Raw genomic sequence first — 21716 nt, forward strand, 5'->3', positions numbered from 1 at the left:
CTTTTGTTAGGGTCTGATCGGAAGTTCATTACAGACTCTCATTGACTTCAGTGAGCTTTGGGATCTGGCCCTGAGCAAGACGTGGTCAAAAATAAATGAGATGCCTGTCCTTAGCAGATAATACTAGCATGCTGGGAAATGCTTGATTGCTCATGCCTTTTTTTTAATATAGCACAAAAGTTATTCAGTTAGAATGATTGAATCCCAATACTATGTTGGTCAACATTCACGCAATCATTTCATCTCACATTAGCCATGGAAGAAAAGATTTTGCTTGAGGACAGTCCATGAAGAGCAATTGCAAGCATAAATGACTATACCAATTGCCATACTCTAGCAATGAAATGTGTTTATCAAAGGTCAGTTTTGCTGAGAAAACAACACATCATCAAATTAAAGAGGGGGGAAAACCACGGATAACTGTGAACAGAGCAACACGCTGTTCCCATGGGCAGAGACCGTATTTAGCTACCTCAATGAGACTTTCATTCTAGACTGCAGCCTGAAGTAGGTATCGGCAAAAATTATCACACACACACTTTAATGGGTTTATGAAGTATTATACTGAAGGAATTGTACAAGTATCAGGTTGGTTAGTTCTAAACAAAGGGATTTTTAACGTATTTGCACATCACAGAAAAATGTTTGGTCCTAGAATCTATATCCACTGTTTCTATTAGAGGGATGCGCAAATCTCTTTTTACTCCTTTGAAATGACTGTGTGTGTTAGTGGTTCAGGCCAGAGACTGGGCATCAGGAATAACGGCCTTGCTACTGACTTGCTTTGTGATCTTGGGCAAATCATTTCTGCTCTGTGTACCTCAGTTTACCCATCTGTCAGGTAAGAATAATACAGTACTTATTTGCATTGGGTCAGAGAAGCATTGTTCAGTGTTAGTAGTTAGAGCTGTTGAAGTATGTTGGGACCCTCAGAGGAAAGTTATTATGAAAGTGTCAAACAGGGCCATTCCAGCTGATGCACCTCCAGCATCATCCAAACGCAGTTCTAGAAACAAACCTGGTTAGGGGACTTGTGCACAGATCCCAACCTGCCACATCAGAAATCCCTCCACAAGAGCCACAGGCAATACGAGAACCGCAGAAACACCTGGGATAGTCTCCTCCCATCAGCTAGGTCCAGGGGCAGCTTCTGTATTAGCCACAGAAGGGCCCTTACACTTTTCAAACCCGAGGCTATTTATAATTTTACCGAGGTTCGGAAGCAAAAACCAAATCTAGTCCGGAGCAACCCTTTTGGATTGGAAAGTGGAGAAGGTGCCTTAGAGAAGCAGTTCCTAGCCATTCATCCTAACCCCCTCTCCACACCCAACAGCAATTAGCAACAAAGAAAACTTCCATCACTCGTCCGTATTACCCCAGGGCACCGAGGACGACCTCACAGAGGTATCTCCTCGGGCCACGCACACCTAGGTTTAACCAGCTCTTTTTCTTTTCCAGCTGGTCCACAGTGCTCCCCACCCCATCTCCCACCAAAATCTGCTCCGACACTGCCCAGTTCTTCCTCCAGCACCAGCAGGGGAGGGGGGGCCTCGGCTGATTGCCCCTCTAACCCTGTCCTGCCTACAGATCAGAAGTGCACCAAGTTGCCTTTCCTATGGAAGGGGCAGGAACCAGAGGGCGTAAAGCATCTGACAAAGGGGATTTAAAACAAAATTCAGACATACTGGCAAGGAAGCCCCATTCGTGGCTTTTTGGGGCTCAAAATGCTCTTCATTTGCAAGCTACACAACGCTTCCTCCACTAAGCCAACAGCAACAGAGCACAGAAGCCCGTAGCTCTTTCAGATATCGGCTACTGGACCTTGTCATTTCTCACTGGCAATGGTGAATTATTCCACATGTGGTAACTGTCACATCTGGGGCCTGGGCTGCTTGATCGTTAGAGACCTCGCGCCGTGAAAGTTCAGAAAGAAACTAAGTGCTTCCACAGCAGATTGTCACAATGATTTAATTAGCCAGGCATTGAAAACCTACAGTGCCGTGACCACGTAGCTACTGCAGCTCGGCAACAAGGCATGGCCCAGACTGAGGCGCGCGAGCATTTATTTAATGCTTCAGTCACTATCAAAGAGAGATCCCTGAACACAGCCGCAAAGCCTCAGAAGCCCTATCCGCTTGCACTTCTAGGGCCCAAAGAAAGGCTCTCTCTGAAAGAGACTCCACCTCCAAGAGAGGCTATTGGACGTGTCCCTTCCGGGTCGTGGGAATGGGTGTAACAATGCCTGTTGAAGACGACCTCCTTCCCCCAGCGCTTTATCACCACAAATCTTTCCCTAGTACCATTGAGAAGCCCTAACTAGGCAAGAGTTACAAGGCTTGTCCTCCATTGGCACTAAAGGGGGGGCAGGAAAGAGGGGGGGCACGAGGACCCCCTTCTCTCAGCCCATACCCCAAGCAGAATGCTGCAGCTAGCACGCCCCACGCTGCAGGGTTGACGGGCAAGGCGGGTGCTATCGCAGGTCCAGGGAGTGGCTCGTGCCCCGTTGATACCCTGAAGGAGGATGCAGGGGAGAAGACACTGCTCTTTCCTGATGTAGCAAGGGCTGCTGCTAGCAGAGCTCAGAGGGGAAAGTCCCATTCAGCCTTAATCATTATTCCCGCAGCCGAGCACCCAGGACACCGTAACGCTCCCTGACGGCCGTGCAAAGGAAAGTCAAACGCTTACCTTGGAAGACGGCAGCGTTTTGAATTATGAGGAACTTCAGCTCCATGCTGGCAGACTGGAGCAGCTGCTCCATGGTCAAACGGGCCGTTGCCTGATACTTCTCCTCCATTTTCCTTGAGCAGCAGGTTGAGCCCTTTGGGACACACACTTGCAGATCTGCCCCTGCGTACGGAGACGAGTGCGTTAGAAGCTGGCCTTAGCACATGGAAAAAGAAAGCTGCTCCGGAGTCTGGTACCATTGCAATAATTGCATCAGGCAGATCCTGACTGAACTGCAATGCTCCGGATTTTGTGCATCCCCTACTGGGCTCCCAAGCACCTGCAGAGCTGAGGGAAGAGGCATTCTAGGCAACATGGATATAGCTGGAGGGGAACCATCTGAGGACAGCAGTCACCAAAACCCTGCTTAAGGCATAGGCCCCCATCCTGCTTTGCCCTAGACACATAGCCAAGCTGTGTTGGGCAAAGTGATGTTAGAGCATCATTCTGCTCACATCTCTATGGCTGTGGGCACGCTGGGAGCATGCAGTAGGCGGGAGGGGGCCAGAGATAGGAGAGAACCAGGTCGGGGTCGAGGATGCGGGGAAAATGAGGGGTTTGACAGGAAAGAGGAGCAAAGATTTGATGGAGGGGAGTTTGTGACACTGGGGTAATGCATATCACTGAATATACAAATCACAGCATTACCTTATTTGCATATGCCCTCCAGCCTTCCAAACCCACAGCCCTAACTGGAATGGGCTTAGGACAAACCAATTATTTTTCAGTTTTTTATGTCAGCTAAGAGAAGTCTATTCAAATATAGTGTTTCTCCTACTGTGTGAGCATTACTAGAGGCCAAATCCTGCTTGCCTAGTTCATGCCAGTCCCATGCAAGTAACAGGATGTGTGTTTCTGGACTCTTACGCCTACATGGAGCACCATAAGAGTCAATGGGCTCCACATACCCAAGTGCAGGATCAGGGACTATTTGCAGAAGCCTGGGAGGAACTGCGCATACAACAGAGTCTATGAAAAACAGTCCTCGCACACCGGGCAGCCTTGTACTGCAATGTCCGGAGCAGAAAAACATGTAATAGATGCCCAAGGTTTGCCAAACAACAAGTCATTTTAGCTACCTCACTTTTTGGGTGCCTGATTTTTAGAAAATGCTGAGCTCCTGCTCTCTAGAAGTAAGGCCCCTTACGGTATCGCCAACTGAATATTCAGAACACTAGTCCTTGGTGTTGCCAAGTCTCCTGGTTTAATCAGGAGTCCCAAGCGATTTGGGCATCCCGGAAAAGTCCCAGTTCCTAGAGGCATGCGATGAGCTGAGATCCTGAACTTTCACATTTAAAAAAAATAAACTGAAATAAGTTTGTAGCCCTTGTGGTTTCAAATAAAAACTGGAAAACATGAACCCTGATAGCTCAAACACCAGAGGGCAAACAAAAAGAACCCAACATATTTTAGAGCATTAAATCATTTGGGGGGGCGAGGGGGAGGGAAGGTTAAGTCTCATGATCTTATGACTGCTTGAGGTGGCAAAACCAAGTCACTTTTGTAGGTCTTGGACTCATTTATTTATATATATATATATGTGTGTGTGTGCGCATGTATGTTCGTATGTACATGCACGCGCACATACACACACCTCAACTATGTTCCAACAGCAAATTGTAGGCACACAGGAACAGAATAAACAGCTCATATCAGAATCAAAAACCTTGATCATAAAAATACACCTCTACCTCAATATAACGTGACCCGATATAACACGAATTTGGTTATAACGCGGTAAAGCAGCGCTCCGGGGGGGGCGGGGCTGCGTGCTCCGGCAGATCAAAGCAAGTTCGATAGAACGCGGTTTCACCTATAACACGGTAAGATTTTTTGGCTCCCGAGGACAGCGTTATATCGGGGTAGAGGTGTAATCTAATCCACTGCTGCGGTTTATAATACTGGGTGGGTACACAGTACTTAATGGTCCATTAAAAAGCAACTTGAGGTGCGGAGACCCAAATCCAACCACCACTGAAGTCAATGAGAACCTTTGACTTCATCTCCCAGAACGGTCTTACTTATTAATTACTTGTACTACAGTAGGGTCTAGAGGCTGTCAAGCAAGGATTAGATTCCCATTGTGCTACGCACTTGATGAACACAGTACCAAGATGCAGCCCCTGGCCCAAAGATCGTGTCATCTTAATAAAGTCATACATAGCAGTTCCACTAGTTTCACAAGAGTGGTTTCAAGTTTAGTCTGTAGGATGTGTTTTTTAAATGGAAATGAAGCAAGTTCTGATTGATTTTGCCATTACTCCAGTAAATTATCACTCTGATCTGAGGATTAATCATCCTTATATTTGTTGGGTTCTTCCTTTAATATCTCTACTATATTCACTTTTCAACTAATCATGGAAAAGTGTCAAAAATCACTTTTGAAAAAAAAATGAACATTAAAGAACAAGATAAATATTAATGTAAACCTTGATCTTCCACTTTCCTAAGACGAGATGGAAAAAAAAAAAAAGAAGGATTCAAATTGTCAGGGCTTGGGAACAACAAAAATTGAAACATTTTCCCCCACTATAAAAGGTGATTTGACACATTTCATTGCCAACGCATGTTTTATGCGCAGGGAAGATTTTTACTAACACAGATATTGCACGTTATATTAAAACTGAGGCTTATTAAAGTGGTAAAGTGTATTAATGACATGTAGGATCGATTACTTCATAGGAGCACAGTGACATTGTATGTGCGAAAAACTAACAAAGGCTGTAAAATTGCCTAAAGAACTAAAATATTATGAAATAAAATATTTGAATGAAATATGAAAAGCTATACAACTAAAACAAGCTGTTACATAAAGGCACTTTTATAAAGGTGGTTTAGAATTAAATCCCAGTCAATTTGCAACCCAAAGTACATAGCACAATACGTTTAACTCTACTGCATAGCTTTCAATGTCCTGCTACTGCAGGGCTTAGTTCTCCAGGGTGTAAGTTAGTGCTCTAATTTCAAACAAAACACAGTTGATACCAATACAGAAAAATCTCTAAAATCTAGCAGTGAAGAGAATTGTGCGAGAGAGAGAGAAATGAATGGAAAACAGCAATGTCATCTAGGCACCTCCCTTTCTCACTGTGATCAGCTGAACTACGTCATATCTCAAATTGGTTTTTTACTTTTAAGCAAATGATACACATGTATCCCACATGAGAGCAAACACAAAGGGGAAAGGCTGGGAGTTGCTCTGAATGGCCCAAAAATTTGTACGGTGGGAGCCAACAATATTAACTATCCTGGAGGTCAATAAGGGCAGGACAGAAATTTCAGAGTGAGATGCTTGAAGGTTTAGGGCATTGCTGTTTAGAGCCCAAAGGGTGGGGGGTACAGTGTAGTGGCTACAGTACAGGACAGAGTTAAGCACTCCCAGGTACTATTCTTGACTGGCACAGTCTTGCTGTGTAACATGGAACAAGTCAATTGGGGGAAGGGGCGTTAGACTCTGAGCCAATGGGAACTGAGCATTTAACCGCTTTCTGTGCCATTGAAAACTCTTCTGTCGACTTTCTTATTATCCCCATTTTCTAGGTGAACAAACTGCTTTTCCACCTCCCAGCTGTTAAGACTCGTTTGTGAAGAGCTTGGAAAGCCTGTGAGTTGGGGTTGGTCCTGCTTTGAGCAGGGGGTTGGACTAGATGACCTCCTGAGGTCCCTTCCAACCCTGATATTCTATGATTCTATTATTTGTATCGCCATTGACCAGGATTCCATTGTGGGAGGTGCTGTACAAATTGCGTGTGCTATAGAAGACCAATGTAATACGGAAGTTGCATAAAATGCTGTATATACAAGTCTGGATCAAGAACACTCATTCAGCAATGTACTGATGTGAGGGAACAGGGTGACCACAAATGTGAAAAATGGGGGTGGAGGCACACAATAGGCACCTATATAAGAGAGTCCCAAAAAATGGGACTGTACCTTTAAAAATGGGACATCTGGTCACCCTATGAGGGGGATGAACATCTGGCAACATATGACAAGCGTAAGGTCGACCCAGATATGCATTTAATATATTACTGCATGTTCCTGGAGTCCTACATGAGAGGGGGTAAAAAGTCCCATGGGTCATCCAACCCAACCCCCTGCAAATTTGCTACTGTGAGTATTTTATCTAACTCTTAAATATCTCCCGTGATGGCTCCTGACTTGGGAGATAGTTAAGATCATTCCATTGCTTAATGGTCCTTGCTGTTCAGATTGTTTTATCTTCCAACCGACATTTTTCCTTTTTTTAGTTTCAAACCACTGCACCTTGTAATGCCATTCTCAGCCACTGCAAATGAGCTCTTCCCTTTGTTATAGATCATTACAATTTCATTGTGGAGAGAAAAATCTCTAGGAAGTTACCCTGACAGGTTTATTTAAAAACACATTTAGATGTTCATGTATTGATCTTTTTTTCATCTTTTTCCATTTCTAGCTGGACAATATTAGGTGTGTGCGCCTGACCCCGCAGAACACTATCCCTGTGGTTAAGGGGCTGCAGGATCTGGCCCCGTACGTAGAGGTGTATAGATGAAGGAATGTTAGAGTGCTGTGGCATTTATGCCATCTTGGGGAATAGGAGTGTAAATGCTCCAGTAATTTTGCACACATTCACGGCCAATAGAACTACGGCATGTCTAGAGCTGCAGCCATCTCCACTACTACTTTTCCCCACTTTGACACAGGAATTTGAAAATCCACTCTTCAATCAACTGCTGCTCAGCACCTCATTCAAATTCTTGTTGAGAGAGAACTGGGTCCATGGAGAAGCGTTTAGTAGAGCAGGGGCTGCAGCATCCCCATCATCTCCATGCAGTTGATGTAAAATTCTTATTGAGGGCTTAAGGACCAAATTCTGATCTCAGTCACACCAAAGTATGGCCCCAATCCTGCCAGCAGAGACAGGCAGACAGGCCACTAATTTCAACAGGGCTCTCCAGGGGCACCAACGTCCATCTGTCCATCCACATTTAATTGCACATGGTGGCCTAGAGCTACAGTAACCACACTGAAGTTACTCCAGGTTTACGCATAGGCTACAAGATGAGCATCTGGCCCTAAAACCTGAGCAATGTTACACTGCTACAGCCTTCACAGACAACAGGTCAAGGAGGGTTCTTTGTACAGAGCTTCAGGGGCACTGCATCAAGTTCTGTTGCTTAGGAATTCCTGCTGGCTCTAGTCAATTACTTTATGGGTCTTGTTTTTACTACCAACCCCGCACAAAAGGAGAGCATTCTTCTTCTGAATACTTTAGGGGGACTAGTCTGAGACACAAACCTGGCTCACACTTTTAACAATTTATGTTTGGATATTTTTTCCCCTTGCCAGTGCAATATTTTATGTTTAATAAAAAGTTATTTAAACCGCATGAGAAAGGGATTCAGCATCTGTCACTGAATATTAATGCTTGACATTGTGAGGAGAAGGGAAATGCAGCTGTTCAGAAAGCAGGTCAAGTGCCCATTTATCTGTTTTTTTTAAAAAAAACCTAATTAAAAAGATATAAATTATAAACCAACCTCACTGAACAGGTGATTAAAATCAGAACAGTATGGGTACCACATGGGATATTTATTATCCATTACTCTCTGCACCATCTTCTCTTTCGCAGGGCTGTCTGACACTGGATTCTTATTCAAGTCTTGCAAAGTTGGGCACACAACAATATGACAGTGCTATAAAAAGCATTTTTAATGAGAGGTTATAAAGAAGACATAAGTAAATTGATTTTATGTTTCTCTACTCAACAATAGCCCATGCTCATTTTAAATTACACCTTCAAGAACATAGAGTTTGACTTACAGACGTGTGTACACAACATATGTATTTTAATTACACAGACACACAGTGTCCTGGAGGCATCAGAAAGTCTCAGAACAACACTATTCAGGATGTTGTTAAAATTAACCCCGCGGGGGGAAATGATCTCACTATAAAATGATTGCCTTAGGAGGTTACTAAATTCTAGGGTTCTGCTCCTGCTCTTTACTATCAAGAGAGCAACTTACAGGCCTGAAATAATTAAGAACAGAAACTCAATTCTCCAGTAAACTAAGATCTTAAACGATCGTGCTAGTCTAAATGGAAAAGCAGCCTGGATGAAAGCATCATTAGTCCTACTCAGATTTTTAAAAAAGGAGACGTAAGGTACAAAGCAAGCACCCCCTTGAGCGATGGCGCAGGGGGCCAACAGGAAACATTGGTTTAAAGCTGTTCCCCGGCTCCGTTCCAGTGCCCACAAACCCAGGCTTTCCATTCAGCGTGCCACTTTTAATACCTTACTCCAGGAAGCCAGGTGTTAATCTCCTCCGAGTTCCTCTGTGCTTGCCTCTCTCAAAGGGAAGGACCTAGGAGCATTGGAAACTGAATTCCATGAAGGGAGGGGAAGACAATGTAATCACTCATGAATATTTCTAGCCAGACTTTCCTCAGCCTTTACATGGAACAAGACAGAGACTCTCCCACTCCCTCACTCTTGGGAAGGTGAGGATTCCACCCTTCCATCCCACTTCACAGCATACTGCAGGGGGGAAGGGGGTTGAGCAAAAATCCCACTCTTATGGCCCTAAAACCACCAGAGGAATGGGAGGGGGCCCAATGCAACTCCATCCCCTTCCCACAGAGCTCACCGAAGGTCTCCCTAACATCCGAGCTCTGTTGCTTTGGGAGGATGCCTAAGGAGAGTGCCTCCATGGGACAGCCATTGTTAAAGCCACAAGAGAACGCCCAATGGAGTTAGTGCTGACTCCATCACAGGTGACTTGATAGAGAGGTCAGGGGCCGGCCGAGGCCCACCAAGGGATGTAATGGCAGCATGCCTTGTGCCAGGATGGCCAAGGCAAAGGGATCGCAGGAAAGAGGAACCATTCCCCTGCACAATTTTGAGAAGCTGTGCCCGTGAGATACATATGGCTGAAAGTCCCCCCTCTTTCCACTGAGCACCCACCCAGGGATGATAACTAGGAAAGTTCGCAAGCTGCACCAGAACTGGGAGAAGATCTGGGCCATTACATTTTTAGAAAGCCACGTTCTGTTTTCTAACCAACGGGCTTAACCTCCCACATCTTGTGTCTGTACTAAGATTGCCTGCAGCACGCAAGGAAAGGCAAGATTCCCAAGCAAATTTCACAGGAGTCAGAAAAAGTCATTTCTACGGGGGGCAGGAAGCAGACCTCTCTCTGCCTGGAAAGATCAAACGAGTTCTTGTTTTGCAGAATGTGAGTCTAAACACTCAGACCCAACTGGATGAAACATGCAGATTCAGTCATTTACATAAATTTACTAAGCAGGCACAGCTCCTGTGGGGGGCTACAGGATGATGTTCTAATACAGCATTGGTTACCAAAGGCAAAGCTTTCTAACCTGGGTACCCACAGCTAAAGGCATATTTAGACACCTATATAAAAATGGTTTGACTTGGGCACCCACAAATCCCATTGATGTAACTAGGAGCTACGGGTGCTCAGCACTAAAAAAGAATGATCAGACCACTTCTATTTAGGTGCCTACATATGGCTTTAGGAGTCTAACTTCAGACCCCCATACTGGAAAATTTTGGCATAAGTTTCCAATCTACCAACCTATCCACAAACTGACCTGAAAGGTTAAAAAAAAAATACTGCAAGAAACAGAATCCAAGTAACTCTTGGAAGAGAGAGAGAGAGAGAAATAGACACACAAATGACAAAGGAAGAGCTAAACAAAGATAGTAGAAGAAAGAATTAATTTACTTATTACTGTTTTATGTACAGTGATGTAAGTTATCCCAGCACAGAATTCCACATCAGCTCATGTTTTTGCATTCAATGTTTGTTTCAAAAAGATCTTTAAAAATATCTCTACATCCGAGAAAAATTCATTTGGCATCTTAAGATTTTCTGAAGAGGCCCCAGTGTTCAATGCTGACCCCTCACTCCCCCATTCGTAAAAAAAAATTCTTCTCTAAATCAAATCTAAATTCTGGCATAAATTACTCCATGCTGCTCCCTTGAGTAATAAACTCTCTTTGATGGTAGCTAGGTCAGGAGGGTCTCTAAGTGCTATCAAATACGCCATTGCATGCTCTGGCATCACAGAAAACATAATGCCATTCGGAAGCTTAGTCCACCATTCTGCTCTCTAATGGATGCCTTCAATTAATATTGCTTCTGTTTCCTGAGAGGTAGTCAAGTTACAATGGGTAACTTATTTACATTTCCAGAGTGTGATCCTGGAACTAGAGCTATGTGCATGGACACCTGTACCTTCACGGCACTCCTCCAAAGTGACAATGGATCCAGAGACTCCGGGCCTGTAACATTAAGTACCCTGAAGTATTAACCCCACAGTATTTCTTCTATGTCTGCCATGAGATACAACTGCTCATAAAGCCAAGCGAAGTTCCTAGAAATCATCGTTTCTGGTTTGCTCTAAAAATGTGTTTTAGGTAAGTTATTTAAATACTCAATTTTTCTAAGTTGATATTAAATGTAAATAGGCAGTTTCTGGTGACTTGTGACGGGGAATTTCAGAACTTGTGGTGGTGTTTTTTTAATTAATTGACAGATGTACGAAGGGAAAAAAAGCAATAAACAGAAGGCTAGAAAATACTACTTGAGTGATGTTTCCCCCATTACAGAGATTTATGCAGCTGGCACTAGAAGCAGAGGATGCTCTGAAGTGTCATTACTCTTAGAGGCATCCAATATGGGTCAGATCCAAAGTCTAAGCAAATAGTCATTACTTGAATTATGATCCAGCTTCTGTACTTAGGCATACAGAAAATCCATTTTACAGCGGCTAAGTTGTAACTTTGTGATTGTAAGAAGTGGGCAGTGTTTCCAGTAAACACCCACTCTGTTAGCAGTTACTGGTCCAGCACGTAAAGAGTTAAGCAGATTCTGCAGACTCACCAAGGTAAATGGCTCCTTGCTCCCCACCCCCAGAGTATAAGGGAGGTGGAAGGGGCTCTTTGGGGAAAGAGGATCTAGTGTCAGGGCTGAGCAGTCTGGAGGGAGGAACTCTAGGAGCAGCCAAGCCTGGGAAGCGTGAAAGACCTGAACTTTATTTATTGATTGATTTCATTATTAATAAACATAACCTGCAGAAAGGGGGCAAGTTTAGACTCTATAAGCATGTAAACTGTGTTTGGGGAGAATGCCTGCTCACCGAGCAATATAGATAGGAAGAACTTTATGAACCAATTTTGCATCCATATCTGTGGCTTAAGGCCTCAAAGCCAACTTGTCCAGGGAAAGTTCATCCTGCTGCAGAAGAACAAAATACAACCCAGCTCTGCACCGGGATGTTAGGGAACTGCAGGGGACACTAAACACCCCTCTCCTGGCATTCACCCACTCCTGAGACTGGGTTTGGTCCTTTCCTCTTCCCACACCACTGGGGTCACACAGCTGACTGGAATCACATGCCACACAGCTCCCCAGTGCCAGATGGGAGTCCTCATCTCCTGCTAGAAAGGGGAGGTTTCTCAGGCTGCCGAAAGCTCCCCAGCCCCAGGAGGTTTGCTGCAATGAGATTTCCTTTCGGGAAGCCCCTTATGCAGATGCCAGATTTTTATAGCACCAGGCAGCCATCTTTGGGGCCACATAACTTATCTCCCTGACAGAGACCATTTGGAGCTACAACTCATCACTCCCTTCAACACTTCCTTCCTGGCTGACTGGTCTTTCACTTGCCAAGGGGGTGGGGGGAAGGAAGAAATCTGCCCACTGCATGACAATGTCAGGGTTGGACAGTGTGGGAGGGAAGGAGGAACCCTCAGCCCCTCCCCATCAATTCCCAAGCATCTGATAGGTGTTAGACTGCTGTCTTAAACCAAAGAGCCAAATTCCCCAAACGAAACTCCCATTGACTTCAGTGGGAAGTTTTGCTTGATTAAGGCTCAGAGTTGGGCTCAGAACGGCAGCTCTCTTTAATCTCCATCACACGCAAACTTTGGGGGAGAGTTTTCCTCTTTAACAGACTTTGCTTCTCTGCCCAGTCTTAGCTGCTGCAGCCCGCTCTATTTTATCTGTCTACCCACCACACGTTTGTTATCTGTATAAACTCATTTTAGCACACTTCAGAGAGTTCGCTGGATGTGCAAAGCCCTGCCTGTCAGCCAGATTACACCTACTGGATGCAGATAATTAACTTTAAGTACTTGCAGGAAAGTGCCATTCAAACAAATATGGTTTCTGACTAGAAAATATAAAAAGAGGTCCTAAATTCATTTATAGTCATGCATGGCATATAAACACACTCCCTCAAAAGGTGCAACTGCCTGAAAAAGCTAGGGAGGCAGGCAGGCAGCTGTTCTGAAGGGAACATCAACAGGACAGCACAAAAATCTGGGAAAGGGGGAAAGTAGGAGAGGGGGACAGGAGAGAAAACATGTCCTGACCCCACCAGTACTTGGGTCTATGTTCTCCCCAGTGACTATCACTCATTTAAGATATTGTTAAAAAATGACAAAGGTCTATCTAGCTAAGGACTCAGAACTCACAAGAGGTTAAGCCCAATACTCTGAAGTCTTAAACGAGACACGCATGTATTCTCCTCCACTTCCTGTCCCAAATGCTTGTGAAGTATTCTGCATCTCAGAGACAGGTGAAGCCATTCTTATATCTATAGTACAGCCAGTGCGATGAGACTCTCAGTGAAAGGTGCTATATAAACATAAGGAGCATTTTTATTTGTGACCACTGCTTATCATGCTGCTCAGGACCATCCCATGGTTCCCTTGCGCTCCCCTATCCGATTACTGTTTGCACCTGGAGTCTCTTGTCTTTTATGCTTAGATTGTAAACTCTTTCGGGCAGGGACTGTCTCTTTGCCATATGTCTGTATGCTGCCTAGCACAAGAGCGCTACTGTAATACAATAATAATCATCATATTTTAGCTCCAGTATTTTAAGGTCTGCTATTGTATGGTTCCCCAAACCACAGGTAGCCAACCTTATGTGCGGACAGGTAGAGAGCTAGACTGGCTTTGAGAGCGTTAAAGTGGGACTTTAAAGAGTGTGAATTTCAGTTTTTTTCATTCACTTTTTTTTTTTAACGATTAAAAAAAATTGAAGCGAGACTTCTCAAAGTGCAAGAGTTGAGAGGGAGAATAACATGCCCTCTGCAGCCATTATCTGTAACTAATACCCAGGCATTTTGCAACTGTACAACGTACCCTGTGGGTTGTAACAGCTCTTTCGTACCTATAAAGGTCTATCACATACTAATACAACATGTTCAGACAAAGGTATGCTACAGCCCTTCTACTTTAGGCCGGCACTGATCTGATTGTGTAGATCTGTACGTAAGCACTAAAATGCATCCGCGGCCCCTCATGTGCAGCTTCACACAGTTTACAATTTCTCTTGCCGGCCTGGACTGCACACCGCCCAGCAAGAGTCCATAGGAAGTGCTTTGAGAAGGAGTTCCCCATGCATTCATAGTAGCCACCTTGAAGATGTAAATGTTCTGGGTTTAGGCCCCTCGTGGATGCCCCTAACTTTAAGGGCCCATTGACCTCAATGGGACAATTCACACCCTCAACGTCAGGCATGTACATCAGCATGTCGCTGAACTGGGGCCTGAATCCTGATGCTAACCGAAACCACTGGAGAAACACTCATTGCTTTCAACAAGAGGCCCCCTTCTCCATTAGCTCTTTCTATCCATTTGAAGTATCAGAAATCGGTAGGTCACATTATAACCTGACCATGTGCTAAGTCTCATTTTTCAAAACTGAGCTCTGCCTACAGCTTAAAGAAGGGATGACGGGGCTAACCTAACTGATGCTTTGCGAATAAAGATTTCCTCCCGGGGACTGATTTTATGTACCAAGCTGCCACCTAGCAAACATTCTTATAGACGAAGCATGACGACAGGTTCCATACCTCTGGAGATGTGACTGGGTACTACTAAGATACAGGGTGCCCCAGAGCACCACAGACCCTGTGACTTTTAAGTGTTCTGTTCATCATGTTGGAGCCCAGTGTCGCCTTCTGGTTGCATTGAGTTACTCTGGAGGGGCACTAATTTGACACCTGGTTTTTATGCTGTTCAGTGTTTGTGGGTGGGTGAGATTCTGGGGCCTGCGTTGTGCAGGAGGTCAGACTAGATGATCACAATGGTCCCTTCTGACCTTAATGTCTGTGATTCTATGAAATAGATTTGGGTAAAGAAGAGATGAATAGCCATCATTAACAGTTAATCCAAATCCTCCCTAAATAAAAGAGCTTTTTTTAAAAAAAATGCTCATCTATCACTAATTCCGCTTTATGACAATTATTTAAAGTCTTTCTTTTGACCCCGTTCAACATCATTAGGAATACATTTTGAGGGTGCTGTTGCATATGAACGGTAAGAGCTAAGTGGTCGCTGCTGTTTAAAAACGAGCACATAGCAGGAGACCAGAGCTGCAAGTTATTAAATAACAGCAACAAACTATACCATAGTTATTCCATTTGAAGTTACACGAGAGAAGTCATTACACCCTGGCTACGATAGAATTCTGCATCACCACAGAACTCGGAAATACTGATGAACCCTTTCCGCGGGTTTTCATTCTCTCTCTCCTCTTCCTGTCTGTATCAACACACTTGACACTGGCTTTTTCTGCGGTGCTTGTCAAAAACTGATGTTGTGCACATTGTATATGCAGTGAAGAAAGCTTTTCAAGAGTCTGTTCCCCCCCCCCCCCCCCAGAGTTTGTGAACTGCAGCAGGGAAATCAAAGCGATCTCCTCTCCATCACAATGCATTGCTCCGCGCAGGGAAGGACGTCGCAGAATAGGTAGGACACTGCAGAAAGCCACAGACAATGCAATTCTTCACTGGTCACCCCTGTCTATATTCACCCGGCCCCACAATACGCGCGGCCCAGTAAGAGCGTGGGGAGTTGGGTGCCCCCCTTTTCTGTAAGTGTCAGAGATCGGCAGCAGCCCACGTGAAGGGAACTAGCAATTCCTCATCTCGTGTACTTGTCCTAGAGGCATTTTCTAGAGCAGGGCGCTTTGCTTTCCGCCCCCCGCACTCTCTAGTCAACCCCCAAAATGGAAAGCAAAAGCCCAGATGGCAAACAGTCTGGGCCTGGAGACTACCGTCCCCCCGCCCGCCCGGAGCGTCTGAGCCGGCCAGGGAGACCAGGCGGGATGGGATCGGGCGAGACGGGTGGAAGTGAGCGTGGCGGGTTCCCAGCCGGGGCTGGAGGGCTGCAAGGTGCCGGGGGAGCTCGGGGCACGCTGCGCCGCTCCGGGTCAGGTCCATCCCCAATTCGCTCTTCCAGGGGGAGCGCTCCCCCTGCCCCGCGCCTGCCCGAGCCCGCCGGCGCGGTGTGACTCCGGGGTAAGCAGCTAGCCAGGGTAGGGACCCCGGGCTGCGGTGCGGGGCTGAGCGCACGCGGGGAAACCCTTCTCCTTCCCGCCTCCACCCGCACTTCCCTGAGCACCGAATTCACTCCCGCAGCGACACGCCGCGTCTTCTCCGAGCAGCCCAGCGCGGTCCGGACCCAGCAGCGCGTTTGCCGCCGGCCGGCCGTGCGGGAGGGATCCCGCACCGGGACCAGCGGCTGGACAGCCACGCACCCGGCCGGAGAAGCAACCCAGCCGCTGGCAGCCCTTGCTGTCAGCCCCGAGCCCAGGCTGCAGGGAGTCAGCGGGGCGGGGAAGAGACCCAAAGCCAGGGGCTAACCCCGTCCCCGGGGTAAGGGGGCTGCCCCCGGGGCGCGTCAGGCCCCCAGTCATTAGCCGAGCGGGCAGAGAGCCCGAGCCCCGAGCCGAGCCAGGCACACGGGCACTGACCCCGACCCCGCCAGCGCTGCGAGCCCGCGGGAGGGGACCGGAGACGACTTCCACCAACTTTCCCCGCAGCCAGGCGCCCGCAGGCCCGAGGGGACGTGGATGGCCCGGCTGCTCCCCGAGCTCTCCGGGGCCGCTACCGCCGCCTCCCTGGGGCCGCCGGGCTCCGCTCACAGCCCCCACCGGTGCGCCCCAGGCACCCGCCTGCCCCCTCCAAGCCCGCCGGGGCTCGCTGGTTGCAGCCGCCTCTGGGGGGCCCCGGGGCCGCTCGCACCTGTCACCCCCCACCCGGCTGGCCCCGGCTCACCTGCCACCGGGCTCTCGGGCACCCCCTTGGCTCCGGGCTGCAGCAGCTGGAAGGCGGCGCGGACGCGCTGGCAGGTGGTGTCGGGCTGGCCCCAGCCCCGCAGGCAGATCGCGGCCAGCAGGGCCAGGCGCAGGGCGCCCCCGGCCATCCTCTCTACAGCCGCCCGCGGGCGCTCATCGCCGCCCGGCCGGGCCCCGGCTCCTCCCCGCCCGCGCTCGGCGGCTGCCCGGCTCCCCCAGCTGGCGCAGGCAGGCGGCCCGGTCTTGGGCGCTCCCAGCCGGGCTGCCCCGCTCTGATTGGCCCGGCCAGCCGGCGCCGCCACTGGCTCCCGGCAAACTTTTCCCCGGCCCGCCCCCTCCGCCAAGCTCATTGGCCGCCGCGCCGGGGACTTCGCCCGCTTGCAGCCGCCCTGGTCCCGCCAGCCCTCCCCCGGCACCACCCCCGGGCTGGGGGCGCTGCCTGCCGGCTGGCTCCGACCCTCTGCGGGCAGCGCAGCCCCGGCCAGGTGCAGGGGGGCTGGGCCGGGGGGAGTATCACCTCCCTCCCCTTCCCAGACTGGGCCGGGGGGGCATCACCTGCCTCCCCTTCCCAGCACCTGCCCGCCGCGGCCAGGTGCAGACTGGGCCTGGGGGGGGTTTCACCTGCCTCCCCTTCCCAGCACCTGCCCGCCGCGGCCAGGTGCAGACTGGGCCTGGGGGGGTTTCACCTGCCTCCCCTTCCCAGCACCTGCCCGCCGTGGCAGGTGAGGGGCGCTGCAACCCGCAGCGGGTTTCTGCAGCCGAGCGGGACGGGGAACATCAGAGACCTTCCCCCGTCCTCCTCTTTTTGCGGTAAAAACTCCGCGGCTGGGCCAGAGGAGAGGCGGGGGGCGCGCTTGCAGCCGGGGGAAGCTGCGTTTGGAAAGATGGATTCGGAGCCTGAAATCTGTACCCTAACCATCCCCGGGACCCCAGCCAGCGTCTCGCCTTCGCTCAGCTCCGCGATGACCAGGAAAACCGAGCCCCGTCGTAGGGGCAGAACTGAGTAAAACTGACGCACGGGGAGCAAAAAGCAGCGCCGATCACCTTAGTTCCAGCCAGCGAGGCAGTGGTGGCCTTCTGCTCCGAGCTCCAGCCAGCAGGAGGGAGGTGGGGACAGCAGAGTACCCTGGACTGTAAGGGGAGAGAGGGGACCAGGGTGACAGACAAACTAGTCTGCGGGACCAGGGTAAGCCTGCCAAAAACAAAGCGAGTGTTGGGAACAAAAAGGCTGGTTTGAAAATGTCCAATTACTGTGAAAGTGACCCTTCCCTAAAGGCCTGCTGCTGTCATTGGACGGGTGTGCAACAAATCCTCCAACAATAACCCACCTTTATCAGGGATTCCGTCAATTCTTTCCTTTGTCATTAGCCACCCCTTAGCTTATTACAGCCGAGTTTTTCCCCATCGAATCTCCTTTTCAGCATTTAGAGACTTAACTTTTCACATTTCACTCTCCGGTCAAACAACGCCATGGGTCAATTTCGCTTTTGATGGTAGTGACTTTCTAGTCCGTTTTTCCTTCTGGCTCTAGTATAATGGTGGTGTTCCTGTTCACACCATTTCAGAAGGAAATGTTAAATCCAAACAGAACCGTTTTCTTTGCCATTTAAAAGATACCTGCAAACATCCCTATTCATATTAAGTAGGCTTCATAAATATATAAAGTTCACATAAATATATAATAAATAGGTCCTAAGAGTCATTTCTGTTCTCCGTACAGACTGTCCTACCTGATGATAGGAAATAACCATTTCTTATCAAAAATATATTTATAGCTCTTAAACAGTTCATTTATTATTTTTAAATCTATTTAAAATTTCTACCAACCGGGAAATGATCCTGAAATAGGTATTGATATTAGAATCCAATTCCCACAAAGGTGAGTAATTTGCACAGGTAAATGACCAGCTGCATTGTTTCTGCACTACTGAATTGTGTATGTAAATGTACTAGTTGCGCACACAAATTATGTACATATAGATTTAAAAATCTGGATCCAGCACTTTTGGCTATAGAGAGAACAATTTAGAATGGAATGTAAAATTAGGAGCCATCACAGACGGAACAGCCAGCTGAGACAGGATGAGAGGTTTTTCTGTAACCTGCAAAACTGAGAACAGAATTTGAAGAATAAATATTTTCTTGTCTGCAGTTACACATCTCGCCAATCAAGCCTTTGCTTTCTTGTGTCCGTCATTCCAGAAACATTTTTTCTCCTTGCTTCTGCATCCCCTAAGCCCTCAGGAGCTCCTTGTTTACTGTCTCCTGTTTGATTTGCATATAGAAACTTTCTACACACCCACACACTGCTCCTTTGGCCTGTAATCTTTTTATCTTCAGACTTAAGTGAGATTTGTGACATCTCTGGCACTTTTATGGACTTTACTAACATTAACTATTCTGTAAGGTAGGCAAGGATCCTTGTATTATCAGTGGGGGAACTGAAGCAGAGAAGTTTAATGACTTGCCCAAGGCTACCAAGGAATCTATATCAAAGCCAGGGCTAAAACCCCAGGAGTTCCTCACTCTTAGACCTATTTATCATTATTTATATTGTAGTAGCATAGAGGCCCCAGCTGACCTCAGGGCCCCATTGTGCTAGCCCTGTACAAACCATATGAGACAGTCCCTGCTCTGAAGAACTTACAGTCTAAATAGCCAAGACAGAAACAATGGTGGGAGAAGAAACAGAGAGAAGTGACTCACCCCTCAAGTCACACAGCAGGTCAGTGGAGGAAGCAAGACTAGAATCTAGGCCCCCTAACTAATCTAACGCCACATCACCTAGAAGACCATAGCTCTTCTCATTCTAGGACCACTAACCAGCATCCCTCTCATTGTAGATGAGTCTTTGAGAGCATTCAACAGTATTAGAGAAATTTAGAACTGCAGTCAACTGAGGGGGCCGGGGTTCCTTGTAAAAATGATCACTGCAAATTTGCACAGACAGCCTCTGAGTAAGGTCTCAGAAACATACCCAGCTATGTATGTAAAGCTGTGGTTTTCAACCTTTTTTTCCATTTGTGGACCCCCTAAAACTTTTCAAAGGTAGGTGCGGACCTCTTTGGAAATCTGAGACATAGGGGTCTGTAGACTGCAGGTTGAAAATCATTGATGTAAAGTATGAACATATTGGATCAAGATTGGAGAGAGAATCTGACAAGAAAATAGATCGTAGATTTGGGAACAAGAAAACAAAACTTATCCCAGCAACAGGGCCGGCTCCAGGCACCAGCTTTACAAGCAGGTGCTTGGGGCGGCCAAGGGAGAGGGGCAGCATGTGTGGCAATTCGGGGGTGGCAGGTCCCTCACTCCCTCTAGGAGCGAAGGACCTGCCGCCGCCGATCACGGCTTCCCCCTCCCCCGCAATTGCCGCCGGTCGCAATTGCGATTGCAGCTTTTCCCCTCCCCCCCGCCCCACTTGGGGTGGCAGAAATGCTGGAGCCGGCCCTGCCCACCAACATATTGAAAGGAGAGGTGGGGAAGTCAATTATTACCCAGAAGCCCGCTGTTGTGGAGCAGTCAGCCCTGACATTTTCACCTTATGGGCATGCTGGTAGCCCTTCCCAAAGGAAGCAAGTGCAGGAGATTGAAGTGACCTCTCAGATCCCTAAGCCCTTGTTCTGAACTAACAGAATTCCATCATTAGGCAGTGTCAGACGTGGCCCTGCTCTAGCTGTGCTTACAGTTTGTTAAGCTGTGCTTGACAAAAGGGGTCAGTCAACAGTCCTCTTTACCAGATCTTTTCAGCTGGTGGTGGAGAGGGTCAGGTGCACTCCACACCTGGGCTAGCAAACCATGGTGGAATGAGGTTTCTGGGACACTGTTTCACCAGTTGAGAAATTTCCAGAGGTGTCGGAGGGCACTTTAAGAGAATGTTTTCACTGCAGATAGAAGGTGTGCTCTTAAGTCAGGTTAGCCAACTGAGGTTATAATAGCAGCCCTCAAAGTCGCAATACTCCAACAACAACAAAAACTTCAAAACCAGACTCCAATGAGAAACTGCAGAATTGGAATTAATTTGCAAACTGGACACCATTAAATTAGGCTTGAATAAAGACTGGGAGTGGATGGGTCATTACACAAAGTAAAACCTATTTCCCCATGCTAATTTTCCCCCCTACTGTTACTCACACCTTCTTGTGAACTGTTGGAAATGGGCCATCCTGATTATCACTACAAAAGTTTTTTTTCCTCCTGCTGACAATAGCCCATCTTAACTGATTACCCTCGTTTTAGTTAGTATGGCAACACCCATTTTTTCATGTCCTCTGTGTATATATATATCTTCCTACTGTATCTTCCACTGCATGCATCCGATGAAGGGGGTTTTAGCCCACGAAAGCTTATGCTCAAATAAATCTGTTAGTCTCTAAGGTGCCACAAGTACTCCTCATTCTAATAGCAGCGAAGACATTATGATTCTGGCTTTAATGGGGGTGAGCAGCTCAAGTTCAAATCCAGGCACCCCTCTTGGCTTTAACTCAAGCTGCTAACCCCAGTTAAAAGGCAAGTTGCCATGTCTTCACTACTGTTTTAACCCAATTTAGCTAACATGAGTTAGATAACCCCCGCTAAGATCACACCTCTTTTGCAGCAAAGACGTACCCTGAGTCACGCAGCTGAACATCCAATACTGGGGAGAAACTGGTTTTGAGGCCATTTTAAAGCCTGACGGTTTGGTGTTACTTGCTTTCATGACTGACAGATCAGACTTTCTGGTGCTCTGTTAGCGTCCTGGTGAGCCAGGATCAGGACTCAAACGGGGGGCATTTGCAAACATGTCTATGGGCAGGAAAACCTATTTTGAGCACCTTGGTTTTTGTTCACTTTTTGCAAACATTCGTATGAGCAAAGGTTTATTCCTGTGAAAGTTCAAATAAAGTGAAGT

The 21716-nt window shown here is 47.4% G+C and overlaps 1 protein-coding gene across 2 annotated transcripts in view; it reads right to left on the reverse strand.

The window, feature by feature from the left end:
- The window catches only part of GPC3 (glypican 3), a 265507-nt gene extending 248452 nt beyond the window's left edge, over positions 1-17055 (reverse strand). For both annotated transcript variants that reach the window (XM_054040724.1, XM_054040725.1), the window contains exons 1-2: positions 16806-17055; positions 2686-2847 (exon numbers count right to left, since the gene is read on the reverse strand). In XM_054040724.1, the coding sequence (XP_053896699.1) occupies positions 2686-2847; positions 16806-16953 (310 nt within the window). In that variant the 5' untranslated portion in view covers positions 16954-17055. The remainder of the gene's footprint in view (positions 1-2685; positions 2848-16805) is intronic.
- Between the last annotated feature and the right edge of the window lie 4661 nt (positions 17056-21716).

Source organism: Malaclemys terrapin, chromosome 9 (assembly GCF_027887155.1).
Source record: "Malaclemys terrapin pileata isolate rMalTer1 chromosome 9, rMalTer1.hap1, whole genome shotgun sequence".
Lineage (NCBI taxonomy): Eukaryota > Metazoa > Chordata > Testudines > Emydidae > Malaclemys > Malaclemys terrapin.